We start from the raw sequence: 24458 nt of genomic DNA, 5'->3' as shown, positions 1-24458 counted from the left end.
TACTGTGCCAAAGCGGCTTGATGTAGGAACTGATAGAAATAACTTTAACTATCCATTAACTGTGATTGTGGGGAAAAAATTCGATTTACTGTTTGTAGGCCTACTGTCTAGTTAGGTGTTAGAAATTGACAACCTATTTAACTGCAGGGCCAAATTAAACCATTGCCATAACTACTTCAGTGTATCAGATTCTCACGAACGACTGCTCCCCCCCCCCCCCCCCTCCTCTCCAATTATCCGAGTAGTCTGACAGGTAGTTGGGTTTCATGGTGTGGCCGTGCTTCTGGAAGCTCCTAGCAAAATAATGGTATTGTGTCCCTGTGTGTGGGTTCTGAAAACTTAGTCTCCTGCACGAAATCAAAGATTTTGGGTTAAGACAGACCAGAGGAATGCAATGTAGAGAAAAAAAATAGTCTAAGGACATTTCACAAGGATGAACAGTTTAATTCAGCTTGACAAAGAATACTGAAATGAATTTAATTATTTTACCTTTTCAAATCATAGCACCAAGTACTTTTATCAATTGTGCCATGCTTGCTTGTTACCATGGTAACATATCAACCCAAGTGATGCTGTGTCACTTTCAGGGCTGAAAGCCAACAGCCGCATGGCACATGCCTTAGTGCTACCTACAGCCCCTTGCTGAAACCAACACAAATGTACGGTTCATACGTCTTTTGAGTGTGTTCACATAAATCACCTTATTGTGTAACAAGTCACACAGGAAATTAATATGTAGAACAAAACATATTACAGGGTCACATTTTTCAAGATATGTATTCTGAACATCAACACACTCCTTTTCAGTCCCCTTTTCTTCCCCCTCGGTCCACACACAAGCACACGCACACAAACCTCTGACCCCTAAAAACACACTTCAAGTCCAAAGCAATCAGAGTTTTGCTTGCCAGGAAAACAAGTACATATAAAGGTACAAGGCTGTACTCTCAGGAACCGCTCTGCTTTGCTCGCGCAAGTGCATAAAAAGAAGTGGTGATGAGTGGCAAGTGTAGTTTTCTGTGACTTTGAATGGCGGTGAGGATTGTCCATGTTGAATGCAGTGAATGCAGGCACTCTAGAATAAAACAGGACCAGTGATCTTTGGAATTAAATCAGACCATTTAAGAAACAGAGAACTGACAGAGAATAGAGAAATCCACATAAAGTGTTAAAAAAGTTGAAACTTCTAACCACTCCTTGCACACACGAACACACACTAGAAAACACACACCATATACAGTACAGGCCAGTAGATGCTCACAGTAATATCCCGACATAATTGTGTCACTCATTCACACATGCACACAGTCAGGCACTGATTGCTCGCAGATACTCAACCCGTCCCTCACCAACACACACAGACACACACACACACACACACACACAGAGACAAACACACACAAAAACAACTGTGCATGTAGACACAGACACACAATTAATCTGACCCAGTCTGCTGTGGGCATTAATGTACCTGGGGCCTGTGAGGGGAGCGCTGTCATAGCAGACGCCCAGCACTGTGTCATCTCTGTGTATATTTGATACAGTGAATGCTTCATGGATTTCTATGCAGTGGTTGATGATGACTGGAGGCTACAGGTTCATTACTGCCCAGAGCAGACTGGGTGGTGGTGCATGGCATGGCGCAGCAGAGGGGTCGAGCGCATCTGCTCGTTCTGTGGTTTTGAAGGTGGGGGGGGGGAAGGGGGCACCAGCGCATCCAATCAGACGCGTCACAAGAATTTAACACTCAAGTCACAGGGCCGCCAGGTGACACAATCAGCATTAATCTCAGTTTTCCGTCTCCAGCTCATATTCATCCCAATCCCTTTCCTCCGGACCAGAGCCAGCCCTCCAGACCAATGGCAGCTGGGGGCTGGGCGAAGGGGTGGGGCCTGGTCAGATCCGACCTGTTTACATGAAAGACAGGAAGTGAGCCCGGCCGTTGTCCTCGAGGCGACGCGTGAGGATGTCGCAACCGGTCTCGGTCACCAGGAGTGTGTGTTCGAACTGAGCCGAGCGCTTCCCGTCCCGAGTCACTGCGGTCCAGCCGTCCGGCCAGGTCTCATCCTGCCAGCCCCCTGTGCATACAGACACACACTCGCAGTGAGGAACTATCTTTAGGCAGCCAGGCTGCTTTTTTCTTGTTTACACAAGTACACTGATGGGAGTGTGCCACTCACCTTCGCAGATCATGGGTTCAATGGTGAAGACGTGGCCTGGTTTCATCACGCCCACTGCCTTATTTTCTGGAGAGCGAGAAGAGGTATTATTAATGTAAACTGACAGGGTTATGTGCAGCCATGAAGAGCACTATGTTTTCACAAGATTTAGAACAGTTGACTAAACATCCCCATATGCTTTAATATCCATAGATCTATGTAAAATAATCAGTCAAGTCACATAAAACGAGAGCTGTGTGGCTAAAAATTACAATTAAGGCCACGACCCCTTTTGAAAGCTTCCATACCTCAGAAAATAAAGACAAACTGAATTTTTTGTGCACTAGTTAATGGAAACAATGTCCAAGATGGTCTGTAATTACGTCTGCAATCCTGTACTAATGTTTGAAAGCTAATGTAATGAAAACTAAACAGAAAACATGATTCAAAATCTGTTGACTATTCCTTGCCTTACTCCAGTTATGTTCTACTCACACAAATGATCCTTCTATATTCGAGACCTTAAAAAGAGACTGGAAAAAGGTTGAAAAAAAAGTAAATTGCTAATCTTCCGTCGACTTGAGGAACTGGAGGGATTGCCTACGGTAACAACACAATAGTTTTAACAGAGAATCTCTCTCTCTCTCTCTCTCTCACACACACACACACACACACACACACACACACACACACACACACACACACACACACACACACACACACACACACACACACACACACACACACACACACACACACACACTGCCCATGTACTCACTGGCGTAGTGTGGTACGTTCGGTGCTGTGTGAAATAGCTTGTGAATGCCATGGCCACAGTAGCTCCTGACCACAGAGAAGCCGCTTGCCTGTGCGTGCTTCTGGATGATGTTTCCCAGCTCCCTGTAGCGCACACCTGGTTTCACTGTAGCATACAAGCACACATACACACAGGTGACTGGTCTGAGCGTGCTGCCTGGGTCTGCTACAAGCGCACACACACAGGTGACTGGTCTGAGACCTGCTGCCTGGGTCTGCTACAAGCACACACACACACACACACACACACACAGGTGACTGGTCTGAGACCTGCTGCCTGGGTCTGCTACAAGCGCACACACACAGGTGACTGGTCTGATACCTGCTGCCTGGGTCTGCTTCAAGCGCACACACACAGGTGACTGGTCTGAGACATGCTGCCTGGGTCTGCTACAAGCACACACACACACACACAGGTGACTGGTCTGAGACCTGCTGCCTGGGTCTGCTACAAGCACACACACACACACACACAGGTGACTGGTCTGAGACCTGCTGCCTGGGTCTGCTACAAGCACACACACACACACACACAGGTGACTGGTCTGAGACCTGCTGCCTGGGTCTGCTACAAGCACACACACACACACACACACACACACACACAGGTGACTGGTCTGAGACCTGCTGCCTGGGTCTGCTACAAGCACACACACACACACACACAGGTGACTGGTCTGAGACCTGCTGCCTGGGTCTGCTACAAGCACACACACACACACACACACACACACAGGTGACTGGTCTGAGACCTGCTGCCTGGGTCTGCTACAAGCACACACACACACACACACACACACACAGGTGACTGGTCTGAGACCTGCTGCCTGGGTCTGCTACAAGCGCACACACACAGGTGACTGGTCTGAGACCTGCTGCCTGGGTCTGCTACAAGCACACACACACACACACACACAGGTGACTGGTCTGAGACCTGCTGCCTGGGTCTGCTACAAGCACACACACACACACACAGGTCACTGGTCTGACACATGCTGCCTGGGTCTGCTACAAGCACACACACACACACACACACACACACAGGTGACTGGTCTGAGACCTGCTGCCTGGGTCTGCTACAAGCACACACACACACACACACAGGTCACTGGTCTGAGACCTGCTGCCTGGGTCTGCTACAAGCACACACACACACACACAGGTCACTGGTCTGACACATGCTGCCTGGGTCTGCTACAAGCATACATACACACACACACAGGTCACTGGTCTGAGACAGGCTGCCTGGGTCTGCTACAAGCATACATACACACAGGTGACTGGTCTGAGACCTGCTGCCTGGGTCTGCTACAAGCACACACACACACACACAGGTCACTGGTCTGAGACAGGCTGCCTGGGTCTGCTACAAGCACACACAAACACAGGTGCCTGGGTCTGCTACATGACAGAAACCTGCCATCCACATGTAACAACACACTTCTGTTTCACAGTTATCCTGTCACATTGCCGTCATAGGAAATCATAATAACATTTTGGACCAGGGATTGCACAGTATTGATGATTGAGTCCAACAAATTAATCTCATCTATTTAAAATTCCGTCCATAGACTGGCGGAAATCTCTAATCTCTGCTACCTGTTTCACAGGCTTTACATGAAATAGAATGGAAATGGAAAACCCCACCGAGGTGAACAGAGGCACAAACCTGCGTCAATGGCCTGCATGAGGCACTCATAGGTGGTCTGCACCAGCCGCTTGACTCCCTCATCTACCTCACCCACGAAAAAGGTTTCATTTAGGTCTCCGTGGTAACCGTTGTAAAAGACCGTGATATCCACTGTGGAAATAGTAATCACAAGCATGGGTTGATCACAATGATTGAACAGCTCTTAAACTCAAGCAAAACAGAATAGGCCCGGGTTCTCCAATAACAGTAAATCGAACCGGTTATGAGTTTTATGTTTAAGTGATTCTACCAAAGTCTGTACATTTTTTGCACAGGTTTCCAAAGCAAGCACATAACGACAATGCGCATGCCTTGCTCTGAAGCAGTACATAATGGCCGCTGTCCATGTAAACAGTGCTGAAACATCAATTAACAGGACATACAAGCTTATTGACTTAAAGGCGAATAAACCTAAACATCTGAATAACTAACCTAAGTATAAACCATCTCCGAGGAGGCCATGACGCACATAAATAATGCTCATGATAAAAAATAATAATAATATTACACCATATTTAGATTTGTTTGTTGAAGAAGGAATTTGAGAACAAGGAAGAGGTTTGAGATCGGAGAAGATAGTGAGGAGATATGTAAATCATCTTAGGCCTACAGTTGATTTTGACGCAACACAAGTTTTGAATGGCTATACGTTACTCCGCTCAACATTATTATTTTTTAAACTCTTATTCAGGGAGTTTTGTTCCCCAATCTCTTCCACTTTCAGCACCAACTTGTGAGCTTGGTCTAGGCCCTACTGAATAAAGGCTACAATATGCCTGCCCCCTCACAAAAAAAAAAAAAGAGAGAGAGGGTGGGGATCAAAAGGATATCCAAAAAAGGCAAATGGATCAGTAATGACTCAGCCAGTGTAACCTTTAAACTATGGACGCTTAATTGGCAATCATTCTGCTTTGAGCTTAAAATAGCTTAAAAAAGAAGCTAAAGCGGATAACAATCTAATTAAGGCCACTGAAATAACATTCGTAAATGTTAGTTGTAATGTCACGTCCTGATGGGGAGCCTAGTGAGAGGTCCTTATTAAGAAGCTCTTGGCCATTTATGGCTACTCCAGAGCACACGTAAATCTACAAGCGTTTTCAAGTACTACTAAAGCTGGGATGCTTTCTGGAATCGCTCTGAAATTGTAAGATGATTCATAAGAGGGATTCTACAAGCTATTACAATGCTTTAGGGAAACCCGACCCCGTCTTTGCTCCAGAAAATGGAGATATACTATATGCAAGATGTGACGTTAAATACAACTACACCTACAGTTGATGTTTGACAGCGCTGTGTGAGATGGTTTACCGTTAAGTATGTCGCCCTCCTGCAGTTCCCTGCGATCTGGGATGCCATGGCAGATGACCTCATTGACGGAGGTGCAGCAGGACTTGGGGAAGTTGTAGTAGTTCAGGGGAGATGGGTAACAGTTGCGTTCAGTGCAGGCCTACGCACAACAGAGGATGCTCATTAGCACAATACCCAGTAGGATACAAAATGGCAGGGAATGAGTGGAAAAGAGGAAGTGGTGGGGGAGATGGGAAGAGACCGAGAGAGGGAGGAATATGAGATTCATTACCAAGTGGACAGCTTGGTCGATCTCCTCTGTTGTGACCCCTGGTTTGACCATAAGGGCAGCGATGTCCAACACTTCCCTTGCTAACTGCAAACACAAGACAAGAAACATTTACCAATATGACACAAGCTGCAAATAATAACAACAGGAGAGGAGAACAGAGGTCAGAGAGTGCAGGGTCAGAGCATTACCTTGCACACTGTTCGCATGCTCTCAATCTCGTCGTCCGGCAGGGTCTTAATCTGGGATGTTCCTTTCATAGACTGCTCTGACTCAGACATGCCTGTACACACCAAATTGAACAGACAAAACTCACAGTTAACGGGCACACAAACACACACTCTTTCTGACCTCACCTCAATACAAACAATCCTTCTTTAACACACCACCTCGTTCGACAATTCACACAGATCAATACACATACCAATTCCCCCCCACCCAATAAACAACCTAATGTCCATTCCTATCATCTACATAAAACCATACAACTCCAAAGCACTCACTCTCTTCTCATCAATGACAACAAGTGGACTGCTAAAGACAAAAGGCATGCAGTGTCGGCAGAGCCATGCTACACCCACAGAGACAAACTCCACACACCTCTATACATACACTAAAACCAGACCACAACAATTTAAGCTTGCCTTATACACCTTATTTAATTAACCCGAACCACACACACACTTACACAACACTGAGACACAGACGACAGCCCACAGACTAATCTATCAATTCAAACACAGACTTTTATACACAAATAGACGTACGAACGAACACACACACACACACACACACACACACACACACACACACACACACACAGCCATTCATACAAACAGCGGCGGGCCCTCATACCTGCCAAAAGCCCCACCTCCGCTGCTGCGGTGAGCGAAAGAAGAACTTGAGCAACGAACACACACACACACCCCCTCCACAAGAGGCCAGTACAGACACGCACAGTCTAACACACGTACTAACCATCTATGTCCCAAATTATTCTAAAAACACATATGCACCTTAAAAAGCAGGAAGTCATCATGAATCTAATCCCCTGCATACATTTCTTTGCCAACCGTACAGCTACACACACACACACACACACACACACACACACACACACACACACACACACACACACACACACACACACACACAAACAGCTCCTCTACACGTTTCCACAACAATCAACAAACACTCGCTCATGGACACTCACTCTTCATGTAATTCTCTACACAATTCTATACAAAGAGAGTTCAGCAAACTAAACTAACTAACTCTAGCACACACTTCATCTAGTTCTCTATGCAGCTCTACACTCCAGTTGGGCTTATAACTACAGATCTGCAGCTCTGGGCCAATGTGTGCCCTCATATAGCAGTTACTCACACTCTGTTTCGGCTGCTCCAGGTGAGAAACACACATTTTGACATGCATTGCAGAAATATTATATATTTAAGAGCTTATTGCTAGTGTGTGTGTGTGTTTGGGTACGGATCATTTTACCCATGGGATGGTCAGCATAGTCAGGCCTTAGAATATTCTCAGGAACAGGTCGTTTGGGAGTCTAAAGGAGCATCCAATGTTAACACAAACAGAAGAAGAACCGATCAGAGTACAGTATGACCAGAGAGGATCATGGTACACAATACTGAGAGTGGATTATATTGTGGCATTGATGTGCCATTGCGTTACTAGACATGACTGATGATGATGTGAGATAATGGTGGCAGTACAGGGCACCCACCAGTGGGTAGAAAGGGCGGAGCTTGCCCGTGTACCGGTAGCCTGGCCATGGGTCGGTATTGGTGTCGTCCTCCACACAATTCTTCACAACTTCTTCTGGCATCACAAATACATTCATCACAGGTTACTCAACACGATGGCACACATATCTGAAGTCACATCCCAAGCAAGGAAATGTACCGGTCTTGCGTTACATCCACACAGAGTGTGAGGGTATTGGTACGTGTGTCTGTGTGAACAGGTTTTGTTTAACACACAGTGCAGATGAAAAACATAAAGAACTTACTTGTTTTTTTGTGGAGCAGCTTATGAGTAGACCAACTACCTTTGAAGCATTCCTGCATGGCAAACACAAAGACATTATTTTAAATGAGTTTCAAAAACGAACTGTGCCCTTCCCTCTGCAACTCCTACAACTCAACACCAGATTCTCTAATATCATACATTGAATTGGACAAGAAAGCAGATGATAATGTGACACTACACATTCAGAATGCAGTCACATGTATCTGAATGGAACTTGACTGCCAGCAATAATGGCTGTCAATATTTGGGAGTGGCCTGCAGATTCAAATGTTAATATTAGAACAGTCATTTTACTATTATTATCCCTAGAATGTTGGAAGAAACTATGGATGGATTAAGCTACCCTGAGCTGATCAAAACAGCATAGATCAACACACGATGTGGTTGCATATGTGAGCCGTTTTTTTTTTTTTTGCTCAATATGATCAAAGTCTGAGGAAGCGGGTCATCTTAAATCCAATTTCAAACCAGTCGAAAAAACAAGGGCGTAAACAGCTCAGACCTCATTATAGCTTGTGCTGTTTTTCTTTGTTAATTATTCATTTCATTTTTTTTACAGGATAATGTGTATACACAAGGCTGGGGTAGGGTGCGACTTAATGAGCTGATGTGAAAACCACAACACCCATGAAGACAGATAGTTATCCAGCGGATGCAACAGTTGATTAACAAGTTTTACGGCCAGAACTCAAGACCTTAAAAAAACGTTAATATTCGTGTCTGGATATGTTCATGATGGGGATTTAACTAGGATGTTCCTAACAATACCAAAATACGCTGACTCGATATATTTGAAGATGATGGCTAAGTTAGCATTCATGTGGAGTTTTCATATAACTTCAAACATATCTAGCAAACTGGCTATCTAAATACAAATTATATAACCGACAAATAAAAGCAGACTAGGTTACATATGGACACCGGTAACAAACATCTGGCGGCTTAGCTTGCTGAATGTTGATATGAAGATGCTCAGGTAATACATAGCGTAATACTAACTTGTATGTCGACTTGACTCTACGTTTAAGTTTCGATAGACAACTCAGTTACTGTCCTAATGTAACACAATTTATCGGAATGAACCTGCCAGCACCAGTTGTTCAAAATGAGCTAACCTGGCTAGGTGCGCTAGATCGCCAATTGGGTTAGCCTGTTAGCTAGCTAGGCAACGTAAACTGAGATAGCCAAGTTCACTTGCCAGAAATGTCAATAAGGTAGCTTATGCTAAATGACATTAAGGACACACTGAAACTCTAGGCGATCGCTGTAACGTTACTCAAGTTCATAGTTAACTTGAGGAGCTGCAAGAGACAAGCCCTTTGACACCAGGCCATACAAGCAGGCAACTCCTCGTGACACATGCACAAGGCTATGTGCACAGCGCTAACGTTAACGTTAGCTGACAAGCCGTTGGCAGGGCCGTGGTGTACTGTTGAAAACCATTGCCTTTACAAACCACTCCCAACAACCCAGGAAAATCGTACCTGCGAACAGAAGTATGAACCTGGTTTAATTCCAAGTTTAATGCATGTTGGGCACTGAAGTTTAGCCTCGCTATTGCAGCCTTCTGTCTCACATTCCCGAGTCTCCACCGCCGCCATGCTGTCGCAGAGCTGCAGAGGATGGGCCACGGAGATTGGTCACTGTGAGCACAGCAGCTCTGGTTTCTTCGTGTGTCTAGGGAGAGGTAATTGGCGGAATGATTGCGCACTACTGTCATCTATTGGGTTGGTGGACTCGGGTGCTTGAGAGTCATGCACAAGGGAATGGAAATGTTACAGGATCAAACCAGAGAATTTCTAATAGCCGTAGACGGTCTCTGATTTGAAGAACACTGGCTGTCACAGCAAAGTACGTCAAAGTCCAATACCTCCCACTCCTTTAAAAACAGCTTGTCTGGTCACAGACCCACACATTCACATTTCAGCATATATCAACAGTAGGCCTAATGTTACCAAGCCAAGAGGGTTTCCACCCATTTTGATTTTCCAAAGACCCTTCATTAAATTTCTCTGACTTTTTACAACCTACAAGTACACACAATTGTGTACTTTACTACACAGGGTTTAACCATTGTATGAACATTAAACAGCAACTTTTAAGGACATCAGGACATACAATGGATTGCATGTTGCAAGTCTTGTGATGTGATTTTTCTCATAGTTGATGGAGGTCACAACAGTCTTTCTTTTGGTTCTCATTTATCAATGACATTAATTTCTGTCAATCAACTTAAAAAAATCAAGCTCTGACATGAGTCTGTATTAAGACATTGCTTCCTGCCACTATCAGTTGAAAAAAAATAATCCTACACCTCCTATTGTAATACTCACATTGAATTAGTATTTTTTTGTTTTTGTTTACCCAACTGTTGTGCGTGATTCTAAGGTTGTCCTTGGCAGGAAGTAACTTGAGTAAGTGTACAGATAAGTGTTGTCCCACTCAGACAGGAATGTACCACTTAGTTTATGAAGTCATCTCACAAATACACAGAAGGCATGTTATGTCATGTTATGTATATTATTATGTATTTAAAATGCAAGGTTGTTAGGCCTTAGCAAACTGTACATACATAAATATATCTTCCACAATAGCTGTGGTTATTCATATAATATTCATGATTCAGTTCTCTTGAGACTGACATTAAGTTAGTTGAGAACAAATCAACATTTCACAATGACAAGTTCCGACAGTATCAGTGTATGACATTTTTAAAATAAAAGATTATAACAGCATGCCAAAAATACATGTAAAAATAATTGCAATATAATTTTCAATATTTGACTAGTTATTCATATATTTCAAACTGATCCACAGGCTCAATATAGTTTTGTGTTGAACTTAACTGACAATACTTTCCATTAAAAAAAGGACATGAAAAACATAGGCATTATGACATGAATGGCAACCGTGTTGTACCTTCAACAGCAGCTATTTCCACTCCATATCCAGTACTGAACTCACTCAAATACAACAGAACAGTGGAAGATATGTTCATGTAGCACTTTGTAGCAACTTGTCCCACATAGCAGTTCGGGAAGGTGCACTTTAGTACACTACCAGAGATTCGTCTCAACACTGATACAAGATGGGGTGTGTGGGTGGAGGTATACATAGATTAATTGGCTTTCTTCAGTCCTGCATACAGTATTGTTATGGGCTGATAGTGTAGTGGCATCTCCACAAATGCTAAATCCTCTCCCCCTCCACGCTTTTCTCTTCCTTCCTTGCTACCCTCTGGAGCTCTCAGATCGGTGGTGGCCCGTTGGTGTAGCTGAGCATGGGGTGGAAGGAGCGGGCAAAGTTGTTAGACTGGGAGCAGCTGTAATGGTGCTCGGCTGAAGGCACCAGGAAGGCCAGGGCCAGGAGCAGCAGCAACAGCAGCAGCTGGAGGGGCAGCGCCGTCCACAACACGCGCTTGACCATCGAGCCCCGTCGCCACGACGACAACATTCCCTCAGAATGGGAGAAAGCGGATCCAACGGCGTTGAGAGCCCTGAATAGGGAAGCAGAGGAAAACACAAGACGAGGTTTGCTTCAATTAACCCTTACAGCGGGTCAGATTTACACCCGATAAGACGTTATGCTTTCTGTTGTATAGGCTCCTGTACTGAATCTGTTACATTGTTAAAGTTAGTCCAAGTATGAAAGTGCATGCCATTAAGCAGCTTTTAGGCATTCAGGTGAAAGATCATACCAGCAAGTCTTTAAGGTTTTGTTTGTGAGTGGCTCTATAGTAACTGTTTTGCTCACTTTACTACATGGTTTCATGTGCCATACATCATATTGCCATAGTAATGAACATTATATTTTTAGGATACACTAGTAATTTTGCATTTTGTTCTGTCAAACATGTGTTTTAAAATGTTCTGGAGTTAAGTACCTTAACACAAAACACTGATCTAGCACACAACTTAACAACACTGCTCTACAGAGGAACCTACCACAATTCAAGCACCAAATGTGACATAGACCTGATTTTCTGGTTTTGAGATGTCAAAAAGCCACAGATGTTGTATATTATACGGTTCTTTGGCCACACTAACAAAGCACAACACTTTGGTGGTTTGGTCAGTTGTTAGCTGGAGGGAAAATGCAAAGCTGCAGTAGCAGAAAGAAGGCAAGGACCTCTCCTGCAGCTCCAGGGTCGAGGGTCAAGGTTCAAGGCTCATGCTTAGAGTTCAGGGGGATAAGTATGCAGCAGTTGCTCCATGGGACACAGGCATGTGAAAGACATTCACTCTCCAAAGCAGACACGGTTGCTTCCCTGAAAAACTCCACTGTCCCAGCCAATCCCCTCGTTGTCACATAACCAATCATCTCTCTTCTAGAACAGCGGCCACATTATCCCATCCAATACAATGGCCAGCCCTCTCCTCTCACCCGGTGACTGACAAGGTCAGTCATTACCCTCAACTTAGTGACAGGGCCAGTCTTCCTAATGGAAAGAAATCACCTAAAAGAGATATTGTGACTATCTATCATGTTGTCTCAGCCGCCCATTAAGACAACATCAATATAAACACACACACACACACACACACACACACACACGATGTCAAATTTAAAATGAAAGTATATCCTGATCCTGAGGACTTTCTGTGTTTGAGCTCCAGTATGCTGCTCTGAGGGTCAGCAGAGAGTCCTGACACCCCTGAAGAGGGTGAGAGATGAAGGGGTGGGAGGCTCAGGAGGCTGGGAGAGATGGGGGTGGGAGTTAAATCAGTGAGAGAAGATGCCACACAAGAGAGAAGGAAAGAAGAGAAGTGAAACAAAGAGAGTGAATGCAACCGACACATTGTTCATTGCAGACACTTTGGTTGGTGCCCTCTGGTGTGCTGACTGAAGAGTCTGTGAAGCCTGAGCTGCGAGCTTGACGGCCACTGAGAAAGACAAGCGCGTGAGCTGAGCGTTAGGACTGGCCACTGCTGGAGCCCAGGGCAGCGGTTGGAGAGAGAGAGAGAGAGAGAGAGAGAGAGAGAGAGAGGGAGGAAGAGAGAGAGAGAGACAGAGAGAGAGAGAGAGACAGAGAGAGAGACAGAGAGAGAAGCCCTTCAAGAGTATCGCTCCTGCTGCACCGTGAGTCTGTGTTCATCGGCTGGAGCTATGCTAGACCCCTAGTTTGCTGTCTAGATTTATAGAAGATCATGGAAGCCACTAGCATGATGCCCATTGCAGATATCTTGTTTTTTGTTCCCCAGATCTAGCTACTCCACACTTGCTCTGAACAGCGTTACCACATTTTTCCATCTCTTTTCGTTCCTTTGTGTTTTTTCAGGTCAGTTACAGAGCAAGCATAGAAAGAATGTTGCTTAAGTTAAAGAACCCATGTGGATGTTCTGCTGGAGTTCTAGCTCTGGTTTGCGGGTCTGGAAGTGTTCTGCTGAGAACATGGCCCAGGTTCCATGATCTTCTAGGGGTTCTAGTAACCAGGAGACAGGTACCTGTGTGGCGGGACGCTCGCTGAGGGTCCGGCCTGGCCCCCGCTACTTTTACCCCGGGGCTGTTTGCAATGAACAGGGGGGTAAAAGAAAGAAAGAATGTTTCAGTCCAGACAAATTAAGACAAAGCTACCCGATGAGAGAAACACCCAAAAACAATGGGAGAGATGAGAGAAGAGCACCAGAGAGATGGAACCAGGGGGTGGGAGCTCTACAAGAGGGCAGGAAACTGGCTTCTCAAACAACAACACAACACACGTACGACTACATGCTAGCTACAATCAGGGCCATGTTTAGTTCCTCAATGTACATCAATGCAAATGCTAGCTTTTGTATTGGTGACAGTGGAATTTCTGGTGATGTGGTGCTTCATGCTTAAACGTTGGTACGATCACAGATTGTGTTTGAGACAAACAGAGAGCCAGTGTCCTTTGGCCTCTCCCTAACAGGGGTCTAAAAGACACTAGAGGATGAAGAGGACAGGGGTACAGATACACTGATCTGTGTGAGGGTTGGCTTAGGTGTAGGATGGGGTTGATTCACTCGGTTTGAAGCAAGGGGACTAAAAAAAAAAAATCAGGAGCAGTCAGCACTCTTGAGCAAAAGGGGTGGAAACATGCTGGGGTCAAGGTCAAGGTCAATGGAAGTCAGGGTCAAAGGTTGAAGCCTGGAGGGGACCTGCGTGACGGTCGCAGTGACGTGGCAGACATGTGTCTTCAGGTTTTTTGGCGACATTCCAGGAGTTGGGAGTGACTGGGCTGAACAGACTGAGGGTTTGTACATTCAGGTGACTGGCCTACAGGTCTCTCGGGTAACAGCTTTAGCTCTCCTGCTCTCCGGTGGGGTGGGGGTAGGGGGAAAAGAACGACAGAACAGAACGGAAAGACTATACGGTACCGATCGCCGGCGACTGGGTGTGCTGCTCCCGGAGACAGGACTCTGGGATCCGGACGTGTCCAGCTCATCGGTTGACGACCATGAGGACAGATCCTGTGAGGAGAATAAGGATCACGTGAATGCACAAATGTCACAAAATACGAAATGACGTGGTTGTTATATAAACATAAAGCTGACAAGAAACAGATGATCATGCAGTAAGACTTTACCCACTTGGTAAAGCTCTTGAAAATAACCTCAGTTAAATTATGAAAATAAACTCTGAGTAACAAACCAAATTCTAACTCATTCCTGTCAAATTATTTATGTCTTGGTACAAGATGATTACTAAAAAGAGTTTAGAAGCTGCTCTGCCTAAAGAAAAATGACAGAAAGCAGAAATAGGGGATGGAAGAGAAGAAACACCAGCAGGCAGTGACAAGAAGCACCTGCTGACTGCTGGTGATGTCCAAGTTCCTCTCCAGCTCCCGGATGTGGCGAGACACCTCCTTCAAGAGCAGCTTGAGCCGGTTGCCGATGACGTGGACCTTCTCCTTGGCCTCCAGGCAGTCCTGTCCCACGGCGTGGACCAGCAGCTGCAGGGACATGTCCTGCAGAGAGGCCACCTTCAGCTGAGAGTCCAGCAGCTCACGCCGGATTTGCTGAAGACAACGGAGGAAGTGAAAAATACAATTAGATAGATAGATAGATAGATGGATAGATAGATAGATAGATAGATAGATAGATAGATAGATAGATAGATAGATAGATAGATAGATAGATAGATAGATAGATAAATAGATAGATAGTTATATAGATAGATAGATAGATAGATTAATCCAGAGGAAAATGTAGGTCATCCAGTAGCTTATACACTTAACTCACAAACATACATACACAGCAGAATAAAACAATACAACACAACACAACACCATACAAAGTGCATACGCATGTAAAGACCCACAAACACTCAGACATGATGGATGTTAATACACACAAACACGTACAATCAAAGACTTAAATGATGAGCGGTGTGTTTTACCGAGAGGGTTTTGAGGCGCTCCTGGAGTGTGTCTCTATCCAGGGTTGCATCGATGGGAACAATCTGGTTCCGTCTGCGGTCAATGTTCTCAAGCCACAGTAGCAGCCCATGGCTCATCTCATGGAAGTCCTGTTGTGACGGATACAGAGTGTCAACAGGGATGGGTATACACACACACACACACACACACACACACACACACACACACACACACACACACACACACACACACACACACACACACACACACACAATAAAATAGGGCAAACACTCTCACAGATGTCACACTAAATCCGTACGTAAAGGTAAAATCATACAACATGTTACACACACACAGCCTACATACCTGGCACTGCATGAGGGCATCTTGCAGAGCATCTCGCCATGCAGTTAGCCCCTCTCCCAGCTTATCCCAGCGGTCGTTCATGTCCTTGAGCCGGGCCTGGATTTCCTCCACGCCCTGCTCGGCGTCTTGTGCAGCCGCCTCGGACGGCTTCAGAAACTCAGCGCTGCACAGGTTCACAGACAGCACGATGGCCTTACGCTGGTCAATGCCCTTCTGCAGCTCCTGGAGAAGACGACAGGAACCACAGAGGAGAGAGAAAAGGAAACGGATTTCAAACTTTTACCAAAATGTCACAGGTCAGTTTTTTTACTATGAACTCCATTTACAAATAGCTCTGGCGCTAACCATTACAGCAGCATTTTGGCTGTCACCACAGTGGAATATAGTGGCCATAGGAGAGAGAGGAGGTGTGATGTGCTCAGAATTCAAGTTTTGAAGGGTAGTTTGTATACGCGCACACATACACACAAACACACACACACACACACACACACACACACTCTACCTTGAGAGCTTTGATGCGCTGCTGGATGGTGTCGATATCTGTGCTTCTCTCCAGCTGCCTCTGCGTCTCCAGCTCTGCGTCGGCCTGCTGCAGCCATGCCACCAGACTGCTCAGGTCCGAGTGGAACTGCTGCCACTGCTGCAGCCGCTGCTGCATGCGCCGCTCCTTATTGATGGCCTGAGCCTGGAGCAGTTCCCAGCGCTCAATCACACCTGCACACACACACAGACACACAAAGACACAGACACACGCACGCACGCACGCACACACACACACACACACACACACACACACACATAAACACACACACATAAACACACAAAATACACACAATATGCACACACATGTAATACACATTTTGTGAAATCATACTCTCATTCACATGCAATGTACGTTTTACATACAAAACCACTAACAACAACAACATGTGTTGACTTAGTATCAGTACTAGGCCCTGACCTCATTTTTATGAATGTCCTGCTGTATGTTATCAGTGGTCCTGTAATGGTGAACTGACCTGAGGTCTGCGACTCGGCTATACTGGCGCTGCCCAGGCCTGACATCTTCTCCTGCTCGTGTTGCAGATCCACACCCACACGCTTCAGAGCCTCCATGCTGCCCCGGCACTCTCCCAGCAAACGCATCTGAAGAGACGAATAGACAAATGTTACCCTTCCCACTCATACACACACACACACACACACACACACACACACACACACACACACACACACACACACACACACACACACACACACACACACACACACACACACACACACACACACACACACACACACACACACACACGTACACACAGACTGCAATAACTCAGCCATTAGCCAGCAAACTAACTCAATGTGACTCCCAGAGTAACTGAGAGGTGGCAGGCCTTCAGGTACTCACATAGCCCATGTATGAGGTGTCCAGCTCGGGGCCGGTGGGCGTGCGGCTGCGGATGATGTTCTCCGTCTGCTGCAGGTGGAAGCGGCTGGAGTCCAGAGCTCTGTCCAGCTGACGCAGGTGTGTCTCCAGGGAGCCTAGCTCGCCTGCACACAAACAGGAAGTGATGTAAGGAATGGGAAGTGGTCAGTTTTGATATCCACTTCACAGTGGTATTTACTATTGCATAACTGCAAAGGTTTCACAAGCACACACCACACCACACCACACCAATCAAGGTGTCCATGCAGGACCACAATTACACTGGTGTTCTGTGTTCTGTATTCTGTGTTCTGTGTCTGCAGCTGCAGATTCAATACCAGTGCTACTTAAGATCTCCTCAAGTGCACAACTGGAACTGTCACAATACTGCAAGAGTGATGACCATGCAATCAGGTTCAAACCAATCAAATGCAACAGATTGAACATATAACAATTACAACATTGAAACTCAGCCAATCGCACTCAGCCATGTTCATTTATAGTCACACGCAAACTAAACAAATGGAACACCATTAGACACAATCAGTGAGACACAGTGGTTCACAAACACTTGAGTCAATGACTGTAAACTAAACATTGTTAAAAGAATCTGGGTCTCTTATGAAGTCTCAATCAATCACACTCAATCAATCAGATTTCAACTATTCTCCAGTCTCCATCATCTAACCAATTAGACCCAATCAGTTACAGTTACAGAGTAATGACATTCATGTGACATCATGAATTTGGTCCCAGATCACATGATGATCACATGAAACACCATTAAACAAACACATTTATACAATTGTGCACGTACATATACAAACAAACACAGCCAAACGGTTAGACCCAATCACCCACATTAAGAACAGTCTCACTCAGTGACTCAGAACAGATGCAGAATAGTGGCACTCAATCGGAAGAACTTAACAAATTGAAATGAAACCAATCAACTAGTCAAGACTCAGGAAGTTAGAAAGTGAAAGTGAAACTGATCAGGGTAAAAACAAAAACAAAATCAATGAAATTAGGTCAGATTTCGAGCACGTCAGACTTAAATCAGGCACTGCAAATCAGAGACAGAAAAGAGCCGACCAAGCGGGGTTAGAAACTGGAGTTATTACGGAAGTCAGGTTCGGGTGACTGAAAACTAAAAGTCAGGAGGTTAGCAGTTAAAGACACAGACCATGTCCTTTACGCGACTCTGCACTCTCCACTCACTGATCATTTTGAGTGCCTTGAGTTGTCCAATGAATTCTCTTCTCTACGGGCACTTGTAGCCAATCAGATAGAGTGTGCAGAGGCATGTGGGCCAATCAGAGAGAGTGTGCAGAGGCATATGGGCCAATGGTCTGGTGTGTGGAGAGGTGAACTGTGAGCCAGCACCACGGCATGCTGTCGCCTCAGGTGGCCTACCCTTGGATGCTCTGAGAATCTGCTCAGTAAGACTAACATACGCCTCAGGGCTCTCAGGAATCACTACATCTGCAAGGAAACATACATTGCACTGTATACAGAGACACGTTGACAAGCTGTGGGGTACTAATATCAAATTGCACACAAGAGTCTGAGCTGATATTCTTTTTTGATAGCATTTCTCCAATTAATGTAATGACTTGAGAGAAAATCTACAGCATAAATCAGAACACCATGATGAACATCAAGGACTAGATTTTCCAGTTATGGTTTTCTTTAACTCCAGGCATATGGATTTGGCCTTGTGCCGGAGGCCTAAACTGTATCATAAGTACGTTATGTGTGTGTGATTGACATGTGAGCTGCTGCTACACGTTAGTGCATGTGTACATTGTGTAATAGGCACCCTTACATATGTTAGCGTTTCAGATATATGGCCAGCGGACGTATGTCTATAATTCCCCCGGTAGCAATTTACCTGTGAGCCCCACAGCGCCGCCCTGCAGGAAGTCGCCCTCGTCAGCCGAGTGGTCCTGCGTGGAGTCCAGTGTGCGGCTGGCGCTCTCCAGGCCGCGGCTCAGGTCGTAGTCGTGGTCCCACTCCAGGGGGATGGAGTCCACGCTGGCGGGGGTGTCCCGGCCTGAGCGGTCGGCGCCCCGCAGCACCACCACGGGCGAGGCGCCCGAGCGGCTGGAGGAGGGCTGCGGCGAGGCCAGGCTGTCGGCCATGCGCTCGCTCCAGGGCAGGCTGCACAGGTCGCTGCCGTCCTCCAGCTCAAACTCCCGCTCCCACACCGAGTCCTGATCCTCCAGCAGCTGAGGGCCAGTCAGAAGGCAGAGAGAGAGCAGTCAGACACACACCCAGACACACACCAAAACACCCAGAATCACACACATGCTTACTAGAGTCAAATACTACCCACTCAGACATACGCATAAAATGGAAACAAACCATCACACATAAGCAAATGTGAACACCACAAGACATACAGAGACACACAAACTGATACTTCACAAAGTCAATGAGTGACTAAGCATGGTCAGAACTGCCCTGCGAATGTAAAGTCTCTCTCAGATATGTGTATGTGTTTATACATGTGTGTGAAGGCACATATGCCATGTCTTGTGTGTGTGTGTGTGTGTGTGTGTGTGTGTGTGTGTGTGTGTGTGTGTGTGTGTGTGTGTGTTAGTGTACTGTATGTGTGTGTGGGTGTGTGTATGTGTGTGTGTGTGTGTGTGTGTGTGTGTGTGTATGTGTGTGTGTATGTGTGTGTGTGTGTGTGAGTGTTAGTCTATGTGTGTGTGTGTGTTAGTGTATGTGTGTGTGTGTGTGTGTGTGTGTGTGTGTGTGTGTGTGTGTGTGTGTGTGTGTTAGTGTATGTGTGTGTGTGTGTGTGTGTGTGTGTGTGTGTGTGTGTGTGTGTGTGTGTGTGTGTGTTAGTGTATGTGTGTGTGTGTGTGTGTGTGTGTGTGTGTGTGTGTGTGTGTGTGTGTGTGTGGGTATGTGTGTGGTGTTTACCGGCAGGCGCTGCAGCTTGCTGTAGTAGCGCTCCACGCGGGACACCACCTCCTGGCAGTAGCGCTGCAGCTCCTCCAGCTCGTCCTCGATGACGGTGGCGTCCAGGGGCTCACTCTTCTCCATCAGCTGCTCCCCCCTCTGCAGCACCACCTCCAGACGGCCCCAGTTCAGAGAGATCTCCTGCTGGAACGCCTGAGGACACACACACACACACACCACCAGAGACAAACACACATGGACAAATGGGTTTGAGAATGCATTGGGCTGATAGTGTGTGTGTGTGTGTGTGTGTGGTGTATAGACACATCTATTGAGTTCAGAGAGATCTCCTGCTGGAACGCCTGAAGACACGCACACACCATCAGAGACGAACTCACATGGACACACACACTTACAGGCTGGCATATTCACATAGGCATACAACATCATATGGCCCATTCACACATGCCCTCTACAGGAACACATGCCCTCCATACACACACAGAAACACACACATCCCCATGGAAACACCTCCAATTAACAAAGTAGAAAAACACACACACACACATACACACACACACACTTACCTTAAGCTGTGTGATCTTTGCCTGCACGTCACACTCTGAGAAGTGCTCAATGTTGGTGAGCTGCAGGTCCATCTCAGTGAGCCACACCAGGATGCTCTCCCGTGCCGTTTCAAACTCTTCCCTCTGAGCGATAAAGTGCTGCATGGCCACACAGGGAAGAGAGAGATCAAAAACTCGCAGCAAGCATGAGGCAACCATTGAACACACACAGAGCTATGGACTAAGGCCTCACACACACACAGACAAACTCAAATATAGCTTTCAAACTACCATAACTATATAACATTACTCACAAAAACAGTAGTTAAAATGAAACTACGGTGAAAATTAAAACATTAAATATTTACAAACAAGCAAACAAATGACATACATATGAGCACGATCCATATAATGATGACTTTCTATAAACATCCAATATGAACATGATAACATCTCACTTTCAGAGCTTGTTGGAACATCTCAACCCATCCTAAAGTTCAGAGCTAGTATAGTTACTCTAGTGTGTGTGTGTGTGTGTGTGTGATGTGCTGTTCCAAGTCACACCTTGAGTCTGCGCAGGATGGCTGCGGCCCTGCGCTGCAGCTGGTCCCAGCGCTGGTTGGCGGTGTGCGCCATCTCCTTAAGCTGCTGCGCGGCGTCGGTGCGCCCCTCTCTGGCCAGACGCCGGTACTGCTTATTCACCAGCTCCAGCTGGGGCAGGCTCTCATGTAGTGTCCTCTGGAAGGCCTGTCATACACACACACACACACAACCAGAGATGAACATATAACACACATAGAACACACATACACGCAACCAGAGAGATAACACACATAGCACACCCAAACACAAGGAGACACAAATGATACAGAGATGGCAAGCATACACATTGGAAAACATACATTTAATAGCTATTGATCGCCCAACATACACTTTTGAAAGCAATGGACATTCATTAAACAATTGCAGTAAGACCCATTCCATCTGTTCCACTGTTAGTGTTGTGGCTAAAGTTTGAATAGTGACGCTGACCTCAAACTTCTTGAGTTCATCCTTAGCGACGGTGTAGAGTACGCCAGAGGAGTTGGGCAGAGCCGCGGTTCTCTCGGCCCTCTCCAGCCATGCCTCGAAGCTGGAGTAGTCTTCCAGAAACTTCTGCCACAGCCTCCACGTCTCCTCAATCCTGCGAACAGAAGGGGTAATACATTAACATGCACATATGAGTTGTTGCAGTCTGTGTGTGTGTGTGTGTGTGTATGTGTGTGTGTGTGTGTGACTGTATGTGTGTGTGTGTGTGTTTGTGTGTGTGTGTGTGTGTGTGTGTGTGACTGTATGTATGTATGTGTGTGTGTGTGTGTGTGTGTGTGTACTGTTCTGTACCTCATTCTCCTCTCCATGGACAGGGCGCAGATGCTCCTCCAGCGGCGGTCCAGGGTGCGGGTGGCCTGCTGGATGGAGCTGCACTCTCCGTCCGTGGTGCAGGCGTCGCAGTCGTGCAGGAGCACCTCGCACAGGTTCAGCACCGACGCCACGCCTGTGCTGTGCTTCTCTATGTCCCTCTGCAATTCCTGCTCAGGTACAGGGGGAAGGAGTAAGTAAGTAAGTAAGTAAGACTTTATTTATATAGCACATTTCATTCAAGAGTTGCAATTCAAAGTGCTTTACATAAAATCAATAAAAGCAAGCAGCAGGAGCAATACATGGAGTAAAAGATAAATAAATATGAGTGGAGGAACTGGTGAGGAAAACTCAAGCTCTGTTATTGACAGGTCACACCCAAGGTCATACTGTCAGTGGCAGGGCACGCTGGTAATTTTATCCTCCGGTGTGTTCCATTTTGTTTGTGCTTAAGGACACGTTGCGTTCTTGATGTCTTGGTCATTTGAGACAAAGGACTTATTTTGTCTGTGTACCATTTGAGTTTAAGTATGTGTATGCGTGTGTAAAAATGTGTGTGTGTGTGTGTGTGTGTGTGTGTGTGTGTGTGTGTGTGTGTGTGTGTGTGTGTGTGTGTGTGTGTGTGTGTGTGTGTGTGTGTACCTGCTGCATGTCCAGTTTCTTCTGGATCTCCTGGGCGTCACAGGTGTGGTAGGTGAGGGGTTTGTGCAGCTCCGTCTCGATGTGGTTGAGCCAGGAGCGCAGGCTGCTCATGTTCCTGTCCAGCTGCTGCACTGCCACCAGAGTCTCACGCAGCTTCTTCACCCTGACACACACACACATCAGCGAAGACCAGCCAATGAGTGTTTGTTTGTGTGTGTGTGTGTGTGTGTGTGTGTGGTGTCAGCAGTGTGTGTTTTCTGTTAATGTACATGACTGTTGTGTTTATTTATAAGTGAGGACCTGTTCTGTGCATACACATAACTAAGTGTGCAATCATGCACGTGTATTTGATGATGTGTAAATATGTGTGTGTGGGTGTATATATGTCTGATTTTGTTCCTCTGACCTGGCAGCGATGAGATCCAGCAGGTGTTGCCAGCGCTGGCTGATGGTGCCCAGCTTGTGCTGGATGTCGCTGGCTCTGCTGGCCTGGCTGGCACGTGCCAACCTCTCCCCCAGCTGCTGCAGATGATGCCTGTTTCCCTCAGCCCCTGCCACCTCATCATGATAGTCCTGCACAGAGAGCGAACGAGAGAGAGAGAGACAGAGAGAGAGAGAGAGAGAGAGAGAGAGAGAGAGCAAGAGAGAGCGACAGAGAGAGAGAGCCAAAGAGAGACAGAGCGAGAGAGAGAGAGAGACAGAGAAAGAGAGAGCAAGAGAGAGAGATATATAAATAAAGGGATAAGGGAGCTATACAGATACAGAGAGTGTTATGGGACTGAAAAATGGTTTTGCGTGTCAGAATAAATGTGCCTTTTCACAGAGAAACGGAAAATATTACTTGACAAAACACATGACATGAAAAATTAATAGTTTTGAGTTAGTAGTTTTGAGTTTTTGGTAGTTTTTGCTCGTGTTCAGAGTGAACTTGATTATGTACAGGTATGCTCTCCGTTTACCTTGCGGAGCTTCTCGATCATCTCTTCGATGCTGATGTCGGCGTTCTGGGAGACTTTGTTCTCCATGTGGCTGAGCCACTCACTCAGGTCCTTGTACTTCTCGTTGAACACGGTCCACTCACTCAGGCGCTCACACACCTGCTGCCCGCGCAGAGAGAGCTGCACACACACAGAGACATAAACACACACACACACACACACATGCACGCATGCACACACACACACACACACACAACAATCGATTTGTATTTAGGCACAGTACAAGGGCATAATAAAGACATGTATGTCAGATAACACCTCAGATTTGGTCATTCATTTTTCACTAACTTTACAGATCACTTTTGAATTAGGGTTAGGCCTCGGTACAGCTATTTTTAACAGCAGGAAACTCTGAAGACAAGTTATTTTGTCATCTATGTCAAGTGCTGTGTTAAGTTGTGACTTAAATATTAATTACATGTGGCTCTCACCAGAGCCCATTTGATCACTTTGGTTATGTAGCAAACAAACATACATTCCACAATAAAAATCAAAACTAGCATCAGGAATATCAATA

General features: G+C 46.0%; 2 protein-coding genes across 3 annotated transcripts in view; both read right to left on the bottom strand.

Annotated features, from left to right (window-relative positions):
- Positions 1-423: 423 nt before the first annotated feature.
- On the bottom strand, positions 424-9920 carry metap1 (methionyl aminopeptidase 1). Of its 2 annotated transcripts, none has more exons than XM_080849651.1 (11): positions 9775-9920; positions 8271-8322; positions 7986-8080; positions 7745-7805; positions 6433-6524; positions 6245-6328; positions 5974-6112; positions 4645-4776; positions 2938-3081; positions 2181-2246; positions 424-2078 (listed from the first exon to the last, which is right to left on the bottom strand). In XM_080849651.1, the coding sequence occupies exons 1-11, from the start codon at positions 9889-9891 to the stop codon at positions 1912-1914; spliced, it is 1149 nt and encodes a 382-aa protein (XP_080705777.1). In that variant the 5' UTR covers positions 9892-9920; the 3' UTR covers positions 424-1911. The 2 variants fall into 2 exon arrangements, with proteins under 2 accessions (XP_080705777.1, XP_080705778.1); XM_080849652.1 differs by having other exon boundaries at positions 7986-8077.
- A 1616-nt stretch (positions 9921-11536) lies between these two features.
- The window catches only part of syne1b (spectrin repeat containing, nuclear envelope 1b), a gene marked incomplete at its 3' end in the record, with an annotated part of 107963 nt that continues 95041 nt past the window's right edge, over positions 11537-24458 (bottom strand). The window contains exons 128-146 of the mRNA XM_080850248.1: positions 23903-24061; positions 23350-23516; positions 22944-23106; positions 22284-22471; positions 21936-22086; positions 21468-21650; positions 20925-21062; positions 20359-20550; positions 19319-19655; positions 18841-18909; positions 17407-17549; positions 17018-17144; positions 16501-16712; positions 15996-16217; positions 15650-15778; positions 15057-15269; positions 14629-14721; positions 13735-13793; positions 11537-11786 (exon numbers count right to left, since the gene is read on the bottom strand). Of these exons, the coding sequence (XP_080706374.1) occupies positions 11537-11786; positions 13735-13793; positions 14629-14721; positions 15057-15269; positions 15650-15778; positions 15996-16217; positions 16501-16712; positions 17018-17144; positions 17407-17549; positions 18841-18909; positions 19319-19655; positions 20359-20550; positions 20925-21062; positions 21468-21650; positions 21936-22086; positions 22284-22471; positions 22944-23106; positions 23350-23516; positions 23903-24061 (3195 nt within the window). The remainder of the gene's footprint in view (positions 11787-13734; positions 13794-14628; positions 14722-15056; positions 15270-15649; positions 15779-15995; positions 16218-16500; positions 16713-17017; positions 17145-17406; positions 17550-18840; positions 18910-19318; positions 19656-20358; positions 20551-20924; positions 21063-21467; positions 21651-21935; positions 22087-22283; positions 22472-22943; positions 23107-23349; positions 23517-23902; positions 24062-24458) is intronic.

The sequence above is a fragment of the Sprattus sprattus genome, assembly GCF_963457725.1.
Source record: "Sprattus sprattus genome assembly, chromosome: 13".
Classification (NCBI taxonomy): Eukaryota; Metazoa; Chordata; class Actinopteri; order Clupeiformes; family Clupeidae; genus Sprattus; species Sprattus sprattus.
The sequence above is the reverse complement of the archived record's forward strand: the minus strand, read 5'-3'. Positions and strand labels throughout refer to the sequence as shown.

Bases quoted from the DNA above. Each gene is read 5' to 3' on its own strand.
- metap1 (XM_080849651.1), bottom strand. From the start codon at position 9,891: ATGGCGGCGGTGGAGACTCGGGAATGTGAGACAGAAGGCTGCAATAGC. The intron at 8,081-8,270 runs GTAAGTTCTTTA...TTGTGATGCCAG, and splicing joins GCTGCTCCACAAAAAAACAA to AAGAAGTTGTGAAGAATTGT. The intron at 3,082-4,644 runs GTTTGTGCCTCT...TGTATGCTACAG, and splicing joins CATGCAGGCCATTGACGCAG to TGAAACCAGGTGTGCGCTAC.